This window comes from Enhydra lutris, unplaced genomic scaffold (genome assembly GCF_002288905.1).
Source record: "Enhydra lutris kenyoni isolate GAN:26980312 unplaced genomic scaffold, ASM228890v2 scaffoldscaffold22, whole genome shotgun sequence".
Lineage (NCBI taxonomy): Eukaryota > Metazoa > Chordata > Mammalia > Carnivora > Mustelidae > Enhydra > Enhydra lutris.
The window spans coordinates 8,363,211-8,376,790 of NW_019154106.1; the positions used below are offsets into that span (position 1 = coordinate 8,363,211).

Sequence of the window (13,580 nt, forward strand, 5' to 3'; positions counted from 1 at the left end):
GTTCTGGGTAGATTATAATAGTTAAGGCAGAGGCAGACGTGGGGCACCTTTCTGGCTCAGTCAGAGGAGCGTGCGGCTCTTGATTTCTTAGTGGTGAATTCAAGCCCCAGGTCTGGTGTAGAGATTCCTTAAAAACAAACAGGCATAAATTTAAAAAGTTAGAGGCAGAAGAAAGTATAATAATTTGTCTAACGAATGAGGATATGGTGATGCCAAGAGGGGGTGGTAATGGGATGGCTGCTTTAGTCTCCCGTAAGATCCACCGGCTACTAATCTCCGATAACCGCCCCTACCCCAGCAAACCCAAACAGATTCTTCACAACTGACATTTTCTTAATCACGTGTGACGTGTGAATAAAATCATTTTCGGAGAACCTTGTTTTGTATGGACCTAACACACAGTTTAGTAGGTGTAGGGTGTGCTTGCAAAAGTACCTTTAAAGCAAGCCCCTGTAAACCTGACGTTTACAAAACATGGCCATGGCTTAGGCTGGACAGAGCCTGTGGAAGGAGTTTCACTGGAAGTTTTAGCTGTTAGAGTGGTGGTGATGGTCCATCACCAGGCTTGGCCAGGCATGCGATTATGGGGTGAAACTGATGATGATGGTGATGAAGTCACGTCCTCCTCTCGTTGTGAAGTCAAAATCGTTATTAAAAAAAGAAAACAAAAACCAGTGACGCTCACGTCACCAGGTTTGAGGCCTCCTTTTGGTTCTTTAGTCCTTAAACACCGAACCGTCAAAAGCGGCAGGTGGGGATTAGCGGCGGGTTATCCCAAGTCCTCCGCCCCCGGGCGGGTCTCAAGGCTGGATCTCCGCGGCTGGATCTCGGCGGGGCGGGCGGGCGGGCGATCCCCGGCCTGAGCCGGCCCGCCCCTCCCCTCCCTCCCCGGATGGCCTACTGGGAGTTGTAGTTCAGTCGTCGAACAGACGCGTCAAGCCCCTCCCCTTTCTTCCGCTTCCTTCCCGCCCCGGCTGAGTGCGCAGAATAGGGACCCGCAGGCGGGGCACCCAGAGAGCGTGGAACTACAATTCCCAACGGACCATCGCACCCAAGGCGCACTCCCAGGTAGCCCGCGGCCCGCTCGCGCGCTCCAGCGTCGGGCGGTGGCGGGATTTGACCCGTGCGCCTCCCCATCCCGGTCCGGCAAGCGCAGTGCCTGTCGCGGGGGGCGCGGTCTGTCGGGCCTCGTAGACCCGCCCTGTGTTCGTTCCCTCAAAGTTCTGCGTGCCCCTCCTTCTACCCAGTTTCTTCTAGAGTCCAGGCCCCGCCCGTTTCCCGCCTCCTGGGCCCGGTTCGTTCCCGACTCAGCCCGCCCCTCTCTGCGCCCCTGCTGCTTCTGCTGAAGGCGGAGGCTCCATGTTGTCCCCTCAGCGAGTGGTAGCGGCTGCCTCGGGAGGAGCAGGTGAGGCGCCCAATTTTCCCCGGGCCCGCTCCGTGGCCCCTCCGCCGCCCTCCCGACTCCTTCCGAGGGGAACGCCCGCCCGCACCGCCGCCCGTTCCTCGTCCCGGGGTTGGGACCCTGTGCCCCTCGCCGGGGTACTCTCGGCCCGCGAATTCGGGGCCGGGGGCTGCTAGCGAGGCCCGGCCGGCGGGGTGCGGGCGGCGCTTCCTTCGGCTCCGGGTGGGAGCGGCAGCTGTCGGAGGTCGGGCCGGGCGCTTGGGCCCAGCGCTAGGGGGAGGCCCGCGGTGCTCTAGGGCCGGGGGACGGGCGGGCGGCGCCCCGCAGTTGCGGCCCCGCCCTGGCGGAGCCGCGCGCTCCGGGGCTGCGGCTCCCTCCCGCCTGGCGCTCCGCAGGCTCGCGGGCCGGCAACCGGGGTCCCGGTCCTAGCGGGAAGGTAGATGCTTTACTTTGTCTTTGACAAAGCGCTTGACGGCTGCGAAGTGTCTTGGAGTTGGAAGCTTTATTTTTATCCTAACGACCTCGAGGCGCTGGCAAGCATTAGGAAAGTTGATTTTAAACCCGCACTTCTTTCCATAAACGAGATAAAAGAATGTGGCCTTAATGGCTTTTTAGGAAGTTCTTTTAGTACGTTTGGGATCGTACATTCTCTTGCTTTCCTGAAGACAGAAAGAATGGTAAAAAAAAAACCAAGTGGAAAGTCTTCAAAGATTGAGGGATACTTCATCTGTCATTTTACCTGGCTTTATTCTTGCTTAATGTGTGTGCTGTTGAAATCGCCAGAAGTTTCACTTGCGAAATCTAAAGGCAAAAAATGAAAACACTGAAGAATCTTAATAAATCTCAGCCCTCAAAGTTGAACACGAAGCTGGGTGGAATGATTTGTGAAAGGGAGAAAAGAACTAACGGACGAAAAACGCAGTTTCACATTTTGTCTTGCTTTTGGAGAAGCAAAACCTACGTGGTTTTAATCCATGTCAGGTGTTCAGTAGTGCAGTGAACTGAAATTCAAATTAGTGCTCCCCCCCCCCGCCCCACTTTCCATAGAAACTAGCTTGAAGTCTAGAAGTCCCTGTTTCTGTTTTACCACCTGTAAAGGAAAGGCTTGGATGAAAAGGATTTCTATGTAATGAGGAATTAACAGTAGGACAGCACGTTGTTTTATTAGCTACCGTTTACTCTCTCATTGGAGTAACCGTGAAATTAGGAAAAATGACAACAGGATAGATAGGTGTACTAGCATACTTTCTGTAGCTTTCACTCAATAGAAGTTGTTTAGAATAGGCTTTGTTAACTTGGTGTTCTATGGTGGAGCTCGTGTGTTTTTCATTTTTATGATTTCTAAATCTTAGAATAAAGGATAAATGCACACTAATTTAAAATGAGATAATAGAGAATTATAAGAAGCAATAAATTAATATAAAATTCTCTCTACCTCCCCCAATCCCCAGTGCTAGGTCACTTAACAGTTCGGCTACATATTAAGATTCCAGTGAAATAGGGAACCCCAGGTTGTGTGAACTTGTTGAGAACTAGAATTTGCCTATAATGCATACCTGTTAAAGTTTCTATGGCCTTGTGAACTGAGAAATTGTTCAAATAACAAAGCTGCATTTTAAAGTTAATCTAAATTTTAAAGCATTTTCCCAAGTTGTCTTTGAAGTTTTGGGAGTATATTCTTTAAAAAACATCAAAGGGGGAAAAATGAGGGGAAAGCTTTAATTAAAAGAAAAAAAACCTTTAGTTGGGCTTTTGGATCTGCATTCTGCTGCATGATTAGAATAACCTGTGGTATTTTAAACCTGACAGTGCATGGGACCCACAGATTGTGGTTTAATTCATTGTGTGGCCGGGCAACGTTAAGAAAAGAATCTTGAGTAATTCTAATTTGCATACTAATATAGAATAAAATTTCCCTATAGGTGGTTGCTTACATTTGAATTGATTTGTTTACTTAATAGGAAGTTTGATTTATAATATCAGTGTATTGAGAAGTTGATGCTCTTTGGAAATTTGTAAAGGATGCTTTTTATTAGCATGTATATTGAGAGAACTTGTTGATGTATTTCACAGCTAAAGCATATTAAAAGTTAGGAAATAGCCTTTGCTGGTATAGTCAGTGAAAAAAAACAAGATTAACTTTTTATGTCTTGAAATCATAAGGAATCCAAGTCAAATATTGACAATTAAGAAAGCCTTATTCATCTGGAACACAAAACCCTCAGGTAACCAAATGGATTTTGGTGATTTTTTTTTTAAGATTTTATTTATTTGAGAGAGAGACAGGGAGCATGGACTAGCACGCTTGTGCACACAAGCAGTGGGGAAGGGCAGAGGGAGGAGAAGCAGTCTCCCTGGTGAGCAGGGAGCCATTTCAGGGCTGGATCCCAGGACCCTGGGATCACGACCTGATCCAAAGGCAGACGCTTAACTAACTGAGCCACCCAGGCACCCTGATTTTGGTGATTTTTTATTTTTAGGGAAGAGTCAAATAAGATGAATATTGAACTCAGTCTATTAATAATTTTTTTTCTATAGCATAGCCTGGCATCATTTTTAGATTTAACCTAGTCTCTGCATTTCTGAATCTTAAGTACTGTTTAGTCATAATTGGTCTTTATAAATCCATAAACCACTACAAAATTGACAAAATGTGGTTTTGTTCAGCATTCTGTGCTAAAGTATAAAGATTTGTTGTGACACATGAATTGAGAAAAAGTTTCCTCTTAAACCCTTTAATTGATTCCAATGTAAATTTTCCCCATATTCTCTTCTGTTGGGTATAGGTAGTATTTTCATTGAAACAGCTTTAAAAATGTACGTGTATCTACCAGCATACTTACTGCCTTAAGACAAAATAGACTGTATAAAAGCACTCCCAACCATCAGCAAAATGGAACCACACCCAGCAGTTTGAGTTGGCTGAGGGCTTACCATCATATATGATGATGCGTTCTCGCTGGCCTTGCCTGAGTTAGGGACTTTAAAGACTGCCATCGAGAACAAGGCATGAAATGGTGTGCTTCTGGTTTTGGGTGTGTTCCTCTTGCCCTTTAGTAATGTGTTTCAAAAGGAGAGTGGAAAACTCAGGTCATAACTTTGCCCTGAGTCATACACTCTACTCAGTGAAATGTTTCTGAAACTGTAGTTAATATGCTCTTTGGAACTCTGAATAGTAAAGATGAGCACTGGGGCCGGCTTTGCCGTAGTGGTTCTTCACCTGGGGGGATTTTGCTGCGATGGGACATCTAGCAATATCTGCAGACATTTCTACCCCTTAGAACCAGGGGTAGCACTTCTGGTATCTAGTGGGTAAAGGCCAGAGTTGCTGCCAGATATCCTACAATGAACAGCCTAGCTAGCTCCTCACAACGAAGAGTTACCCAGCCCATGATACCAGTAGTGCTGAGATTGAGAAACCCTGGTCTGCATTGTTGAATTGATGAACTCAATTCTGTATGAATTTTCTGAAAAAGCAGTTGTACTTGCTTCCAGTTAACTAGTTTCATTGAGTTTATCACTGTTCAGATGGTCTTTTCAAATATTTGATGGGAATTTAAACTTTTTTCCCCTATAATGTTTTTTTTAAATTTTTTTTAATTTAATTTTTTTAAACACATAATATATTTTTATCCCTCCCCTATAATGTTTTTTAATAGAACTTATTTCTTAGAATGTATATATATATATATATATATTTTGTTTTTTAAGATTTAATTTATTTATTTGACAAGAGATCACAAGTAGGCAGAGAGGCAGGCAGAGAGAGAGAGAGGGAAGCAGGCTCCCTGCCGAGCAGAGAGCCCGATGTGGGGCTCGATCCTAGGACTCTGGGATCATGACCTGAGCCGAAGGCAGAGGCTCAACCCGCTGGGCCACCTAGGCGCCCCCAGAATGTATGTTTTCCATAGGACTGGAAAGGCTGATGATGATTCCGTAGTCTCAGTGACTTTTATTTAGCCTCTGCAGCTACTTTTGCATTTTTAAAATGACTTTTTTTTTTAAAGATTTTATTTATTTATTTGGCACAGAGAGAGAGATCACAAGTAGGCAGAGAGGCAGGCAGAGAGAGAGAGAAGGAAGCAGGCTCCCCGCTGAGCAGAGAGCCAGATGCGGGGCTCGATCCCAGGACCCTGAGACCATGACCTGAGCTGAACGCCGAGGCTTTAACCCACTGAGCCACCCAGGCGCCCCATGACTTTTTTTTTTTAAGATTTTATTCATTTATTTGAGTGAAGGAGGCGGCATAAGTGGGAGTGGCAGAGGGAGAGGGAATCTCAAGCAGACTCCACATCTAGTGCAGAGCCTGACATGGGGCTTGATCCTGGGACCCTGAGATTGTGACCTGAGCCAAAACAAGAGATGGATGCTCAACAGACTGCACCACCCAGGCGCCCCTAAAAGACTTTTTATTTTTATTTATTTATTTTTAAAAAAAGATTTTATTTATTTATTTGACAGAGAGAGAGAGAGAGAGAGAGATCACAAGGAGGCAGAGAGGCAGGCAGAGAGAGAGGAGGAAGCAGGCTCCCCGCCGAGCAGAGAGCCCAATGCAGGGCTCAATCCCAGCACCCTGAGATCAGGACCCGAGCTGAAGGCAGAGGCCCAACCCCCTGAGCCACCCAGGCACCCCAATCTAAAAGACTTTTTAAAAAGTAGCTGCAGGGGCTCCTGGGAAGCGCAGTCAGTTGAGCGTCTGATTCTTGGTTTCAGCTCAGGTTGTGATCTTGGGGTCATGAGATGGAGCCCTTTTGGGCTCCTCGCTCAGTGAGGGGGTCTGTTTGAAATTCTCTCTCTCTGTCCCTCTGCCCCTCCTTGCGTGTTCTCTCTTTCTCAAATAAAACATCTTTAAGACAAACATTCAGAGTTAGATCATTCTAAAAGAGTTAATGCTGTCATTTGCTCAGATCTCTACAGTTTTCCTATGAGAATTAGTTTCACTTGTTAGTCTTTCAGCTTCTTTCTACTTGGGTTGTCTGTTCTCATTTTAGTGCAGAGCCAGGCTGTTGAATGCGGTTATTACAGAGATTATTTGAACAGGCACATTTAAACCTACTGGTTAGTCTGGGTTAAGGTGTGTTGTGCCAGAAGTAAAGGCTAAATCACTACTTTAAAAGTAATTAGAAAAAAGTTTGTAGCTTCCACATGGACTGTTGAAAGGCTTTTTAATTATCCAAGAATTTTTAGCAATTCTTACATAACTGAAATGATGGCTGATTCAGTATTACCGTGTACTATTTACAGCAATAATCAGAATTGGCAGTATGATACAGTATTTGGTCTACTTGCCTTTTTTTTTTTTTAAACATTGGTTTTCAGTTCACTTATGTGTAAATGGATGACAGATGTGGCTATACTCAGGCCATATCTGTGTGTTCAAAATGTCTCTTCTGTTATTCATATAAATGAACATAATACAGCATCAACTCTTCATCTAAATAAGCATTAACCATTCATATAAGTGAGGATTACTGTTGTCTCAGAGTGGTTATCTAGATCTTGGGAAATAATTGCTTTCCTAAAGGGAAAAGGCATAAAAGGTTGTCCCCTAAAGGTTTTTCTTTTCTTTTTTTTTTTTTAATATTTTATTTCTTTATTTGACACGGAGAGATCACAAGTAGACAGAGAGGCAGGCAGAGAGAGAGGGGGAAGCAGGCTCCCTGCTGAACAGAGAGCCCGATGCGGGGCATGATCCCAGGACCCTGAGATCACGACCTGAGAGGAAAGCAGAGGCTTAACCCTCTGAGCCACTCAGGCACCCTAAAGGTTTTTCTAATACCATTCCTGGAGGTAAGATCTCCAGAGTTTAAGATTCCTGAGAAGTGGGAGTAATTTCATTGCAATTAGGGGAAACCCTTCCTCTCTCCCACCAAAACCCCTCAAAACAAAAACCCCAAAACTCAGAAACTTTTGTGTGAGTCCTTGCTGAGCAAGTTGCTTTAATGTTTTTATCATTATAAATTTTGATCTGTTCTTTAGCCAGGCCTGTACAATTTAAATTTAACCCGAGGGATGTATAGGTTACCTAGCAAGTTTGACCAATCTAGACATTCAGGAAATTTTCAGTTGTTGAAGAGTCATTGAATCTTAGAGCTAGAAAAAAAAAAAAAAAAATAGCTTCACCTAACTGCCTGGTTTTGTAGAGGAAACTGAGACCCAGAGAAGTAAAACGATTTAATCATGTGGTTGTACAGTCATTCTACAGCTGGGCCCTAAGTGTTGGGGAAGACCTTTCTCCTGTACATTCTGCCTCACCAGAGAATAACAACCTTTGCCAAAACAAGCTTAAGTCATAGAAGGGAGAAATGAGGGGTGCCTGGGTGGTGCGGTCAGTTAAGTGTCCAACTCTTGGTTTCAGCTCAGGTTGTGGTCTCAGGATCATGGCATTGAGCCCTGTGTCAGGCGCCACGTTCAGTGTGGGGTCTGCCTAAGAGTCTCTCTCCTCCCTCTGTGCCCTCTTCCCCCCACTCCTCCCACGCTCGCTCGCTCTCTCAAATATATATATATAAAAGGAAACAATTGGATTTGGAGCTATACGGTATATAGGAAGATAGAGTCAGGGAAGCTGTGGAGGCTGAGAAGTAGAGATTTGAAAGAAGTAGAGTAACTGAGGATTCATTGCAGTAATGCCATAAATAGACATAGAGAGTGTTAGTCCTCGAGGTTTCTAGAAGTTAAATCTTTTTTTTTTTTAAGATTTTATTTATTTATTTGATAGACAGAGATCACAAGTAGGCAGAGAGGCAGGCAGAGAGAGAGAGGAGGAAACAGGCTCCCTGCCGAGCAGAGAGCCTGATGCAGGGCTCGATCATCATGACCTGAGCTGAAGGCAGAGGCTTTAACTCACTGAGCCACCCAGGCGCCCCCTAGAAGTTAAATCTTGACTCATTTCACTCTTGAGACCACAGACTAGACATGCCCAGAGTCACATAGGCTGTTAGTGGTAGAACTGGAACAGGAACTTGTCTCTTGACTCTTGTGCCCATATATTTCTACACACTACTCCTGAGAAGGAGGTGACGGTGGAGTATCCAGGTGCATCTGTTCCTGAGGCAGTCGTGTGTTGGACCTGAATGTAGGTTGGGAATTAATGACGTTGCATCACCAAAAGAGGGTATAGTGAAATGACAAGAATAAAGAGCTTATTGAGGGAGTGAAGGAGAACTTCGAGACTGAAGCAGAGCACCCATGGCGCTCAGAGAAGGCTGAAGAGAAAAAGAAGTAGCAAAAGATGGTGAAGAGGTTGGGAGGGAGCTAGAAATGGGCACTGTCTCTGAGACCAAAGGTTTTCAGGAGTTCTAGAAGCAGATGCCAGTTGTGTTTTGTTATGTAGAGAGGGTGGAGTGCGAATCAAGGAAGGGCCATTGGATTTGGCAAGAGAGGTCCTTGATAAACTAGTGAAGAGTTTGAGCAAGGAGGTTGAGAGGAAAGTCAGGTTGCAAGGGAATGAGCAGGGAATGGGCAGGTCCATGAATGAAGACACACCTTCAGGGAGTTTGGCCCAGAAAGAAAGGAGACCGCAAGGGGGAAGGGAAGAAACTGGTTTTTATTGAGGTGCTTGACAAGTATTACTGGGTTTAGTGCTCATAATACTAGGAGACTGTTACTCTTCCTTTTAGATACTGGGGCTGAGTATAACAGTTTCCCTACTCCCCAGAAGTTCCCACTTGAGTGATAAGTCATGATTAATATTAATATTAGAGTGGGTGGGATAATATAGTATGTATGAGGTTAATAGGAAAGTGGGACCACTTTATTGAGTTTCTAGTATGTATTAGACTCTGGGCTTTGAGATGAGTATTCAGTTTCTATATAAATGGACCTGCAAGTGGTTAGAAATTTATCCATAGTTACATTGAGACTTAAGTGGTGGAGTTCATTCAGTTATTCCAGAAATATTTTTTGGATATCTACTATGTGTGGGCACTGTTCTGGGATCTTGGGGGATATGGCATTGAACGGCAGAGACAAAAATTCTTACCCTAATGGAGCTTACATTCTAGAGGGGAGAAAGGAAGCATTCAAGCCCCGCTGTATCTAGACTCCAGAAAGTATTTTTTTTCTTTTCTTCTTCTTCTTTTTTTTTTTTTTAGTATACCATGTAAAGTGATAGGCAGAGGATAGGGCCAGAGGGAGGAGAAGGTGGGTGTTGAAGGGAGTTTGGGGGGGAGGATGTGTTTTTCAGGCCATGGGAACAAGTGGTTGAATAAGTTATACATTTGAAATTTTGGAGTCAAGGCAGGACAGGACCAGAATCCTGTTTCTTCAGTAGAAAGACTAGTGAAAATAAATTTGCCTGAGAGGACGAGGTGGGTGAGGAAAAAGAGGAAGCAAGGCAGCGGGGAGAATGGTGAAAGGGTTGGACTTAGAGGATGGAGATTCAGCTTTGAGCCCTTGATCCATAAAGTGTTTGGGTCGCCCTTATGTAGTTGCTGTCGCGATGTATTTATGTACTATGTTGAAGGAGGTCAGCCCTAACGGGTGAGATTGCATCATTAAAGCAACGCTTGGGGATAGTACCTGACAGGCGAGAAAGATCTGGAGGTGGTAAGATCTAAGGGAGAAGGTCCTGAGGTTTTGATTAAGAGATCTTAAAGGATTGGGGAGCCTGAGATATGGGGATAAATCGTCAAAGGACATTTATTTTTTTGTTAAAATGTTTATAGTTTTACTCATTTAAGTAATTTCTGCCCCCCATGTGAGGCTTGAACTCATGACCTCAAGATCAAGAGTTGCATACTCTTCCAACTGTGCCAGCCAGGCACCCCTTTTAGCAATTTTTTTAAAGAGCAAAGGGCATTTATATGACACCTGGAAAGGGGTGAGTAAAAATAAAGTTTTTACTTGGAAGATCAATGATACTGTCTTGGGGGCAGCTGGCTGGCTCAGTCGGTTGAGTATCTGACTCTTGGATTTGGCTCCAGTTATGATCTCAGGGTCGTGAGAGTGAGCCCTGTGTCAGGCTCTATGCTCAGTGCCGTGTCTGCTAGAGATTCTCTCTTCCTTTCTCCCTCTCTTCCCTTTTGCTCTCTCTCAAAATAAATAATCTTTTAGGAAAAAAAGGTACTGTCTTGTCTTAGAAAATGAGAGAGAAAGATGATATGGTGAAAAGTGAGCAACTTTATTTGTTTAAATTGGATTATTGGTGATGTGTGCGGTTCACAATGATTTTTCCTTTAAGTGGATGGGAACCAAAGGAGCAAGATCTTTCTAAATCCAGTGTGTCCAGTAAACCATTCGAAGAGAAATGGAAGATCAGCCCCCTCCTCCAACTAAATGTAGTCTGGTTTTCTCTTTCCTTTTCACTGTGCTCTGGGCAGAAGGAGAGGAAGAGTTGAGTGAAGGGCTTTATCACCTTTTCCCCCCGCAACTGTCCTCAGTGGTCTTCAGCTTCTCTTGAAGTACAGCTCATTGTGCACAACTGCATACGTTCCTGTCACTGGGTTATTCCGTCTTGTCAGTAGCCGGGGGAACCTTACCTTCTGTGTCTGTTGCTCTGGCAAAACCACCTGCATTCTCAGGGTTGTGGCCTTCCACTATATTACAGCCCGTCGGATTCATTCTTCCTGTGATCGGCTGTTGTGTGCCTGCTTTGTTCGGTAGACTTTAATGGTTTAATAGATGAAATGGAAAGAGCCAGTATCATGAACTTAATTGTGAGATCCTGGGGGACTCTTAAACTGGTTCCTGGGTTTGGCTGTACTCGGTAGAGCCTTCAAATTAGTTATCTAAATGAGGTAGACATTTATTTACTTATTTCACATGAAAGTGAGCCAGCAGGGCAGTTCTGCTACATGAAGTCTGAGGCCCTACGTCTCTTGTTGCTCCAGTGTTTCTGGGGCGTTGTCCTCATGGGCCTGGTGCATGATGACTACCTCCCCCAAATACATCCAGAGAGCAGAAAAGGGGAAAGTGCCTGCCCCAGAATTTGCTGTATCATTTCCAGTCTGAACTTAGTCACACAGTGATAACCCTCGCTGCAAGGTTGGGTTGAAGATTTCTTTTGGGCAGTTTGATGCCCAGCGAAAAATCAGTCGCCATAGCAGGAGGGGAAAATGACTTATTGGGGGAGCAACCAGCCACCTCAGGGACTTGATTTGGAACTGCTCTGAGTCTTGTGCAGTACTTAACACTGGTTTATCCATAAGATCTGAGTGAGTTCTCGTTAGTTCTTTTTTCTTTTTTAAGATTTTATTTTTATCTATTTGACAGAAAGTGAGCAAGCACAGCAGGGGGAGCAGAGGGAGAGTGAGAAGCAGACTCCCCACTGAATAGGGGGGCTCCATGCGGCACTCGATCCCAGGACCCTGAGATCCTGACCTGAGCTGAAGGCAGACGCTTAGCCAACTGAGCCACCGAGGCGCCCTCGTTAGTTCTTTCATATGAAAGATTGAAGGTCTTTAGGTCCTGGATTCACCTCCTATTGTGGCAGTAAAAAGGACCGCAAGAGATTATTCACAGAAATGTTTCCTTCTTACCCAGGCAGTAATGGGGAAGAAAGATAGTAATACACATTTATTACAAGGGTATCATGGCAGTTTAAGTATATTTATAACTTGTTTTCCACTAGTTTGATAAAAATATAAAAGTGGGAAGAACCTTTTGTTGCTCTCTGATATTTTAAGTATAAAAAGTGAGTAGTAATTCCCATAGCTCAGTGGGTAGAATCTGGCAGGCAAGCTGTTTTGTTGACTTTCTTACTGTGATCACGCAGCCTTCAGTGTTTCCCAGACAAAAGTAATTTGGGGACCTGTGGGAGGCTGCAATAAGGCTTGAGACGAGGACCAAACCAGGCCCCGACTTGTGCCTCCTTTAAAGTCTGAATAACCTAACAAAAGGTTTAGGACGGGAAAAGTTGAGTACCACTGAGAAAGGGTCTGTGCTATGTGTTGTGCGCTGGCCTACGTGACTTCCCACACGCTTGCTAAACAAATGAGAACAATTCGGTTGGGGTCTTAAGTTCATGGCTGGTCCTTGCTGCCCTAGTACATCCCATAAATTACTTTCAGGTTTGCTGTATCAATACAGAACAATTGTACTGGCATCAGCCATTTGGCATCACGAGGTCTGCTTATAGTTAATTGTGAAACTTACTATGGGAACTTGTGGTTGTTTAACTAGACACAGATGTATTGCTTCTCCTATTGTAATATCACTATATATATGGCCTTAATGCTTTGAATAAACTTAGCACTGTTGGACATCCTCCTCAGTGCTCCTCCTGCCCCCATCTCTCTGCTTCTCGAGTTCTTTCCTTCATCCTCTTACTCTCACATTCCTGGTCGATTTGTCACGCCCGCCGCGACAGACACTGTATTTGGGATTTTGGCCATATCTGCTTGCCTGTACTGTGCTTTGCTTAATATTTGTTTTTCAATTTACTTTGAATTGATTCATCTTTTAAACTTAGCATTCTTCTAAGTAGTAAACCATTAAAACATGATTTTGTTTCCTTATACACATGAAAATACGTAATTATTAAAATAATGTCCTTTTAACTACATGAAAACATCTTTTATACCAGTGCTGCATACTTATACTTCAGGAAATAGTGCTTTGCTTCATCCCTGAGGCCACACTGGTAGTTTTTTGTAAACTTTTGGTAAATCCATAGCTGCTGAGTGGCTCTGTGAATTTCAAAGAATTGATATCTTTCTGCTTTCAACTTTGGTAGGGAAACTGCTAGTTAGTGCTTAATTGTGAGGTAAAGAATTAATTGCCCCTAAAATGTTGACTAGGTTGTTAAGAGTGATCTGCAAGGGGCGCCTGGGTGGCTCAGTGGGGTAAGCCTCTGCCTTCCACTCAGGTCATGATCCCAGGGTCCTGGGATGGAGCAGCTCCTCTGCTCAGCAGGAATTCGGCTTCCTCCTCTCTCTTTGCCTGCCTCTCTGCCTACTTGTGATCTCTGTCTGTCAAATAAATAAGTAAAATCTTAAAAAAAAAAAAAAGAGTGATCTGCAAGTCCTAGCACATAAAGAGCCTTTCGAGCTTTTCTCCAGAACATGTTGGACAAGACGTTTAACTTTTGTAAGCCCTAGTTTCCTTATTTTTAAAGATGAGGCTGTATTATGTTATTCTGAAGATTAAAATGTGTATTAAAAGGCTTAGCAGTGGTAGGCACCCTTTCTACTGCTGATGGACATTTGGATTGTTTCTGGTTTGGGACTATTTTGAATAA

The 13,580-nt window shown here is 44.3% G+C and overlaps 1 protein-coding gene across 3 annotated transcripts in view; it reads left to right on the forward strand.

The window, feature by feature from the left end:
• Window positions 1-983: 983 nt before the first annotated feature.
• LOC111149406 (atlastin GTPase 3) overlaps window positions 984-13,580 on the forward strand; it is a 52,375-nt gene continuing 39,778 nt past the window's right edge. For 2 of the 3 annotated variants that reach the window (XM_022506435.1, XM_022506436.1), the window contains exon 1: window positions 1,360-1,405. In XM_022506435.1, the coding sequence (XP_022362143.1) occupies window positions 1,360-1,405 (46 nt within the window). Of the gene's footprint in view, window positions 1,069-1,359; window positions 1,406-13,580 lie in introns of those variants that run through there. The other variant, XM_022506438.1, reaches the window with a different exon arrangement.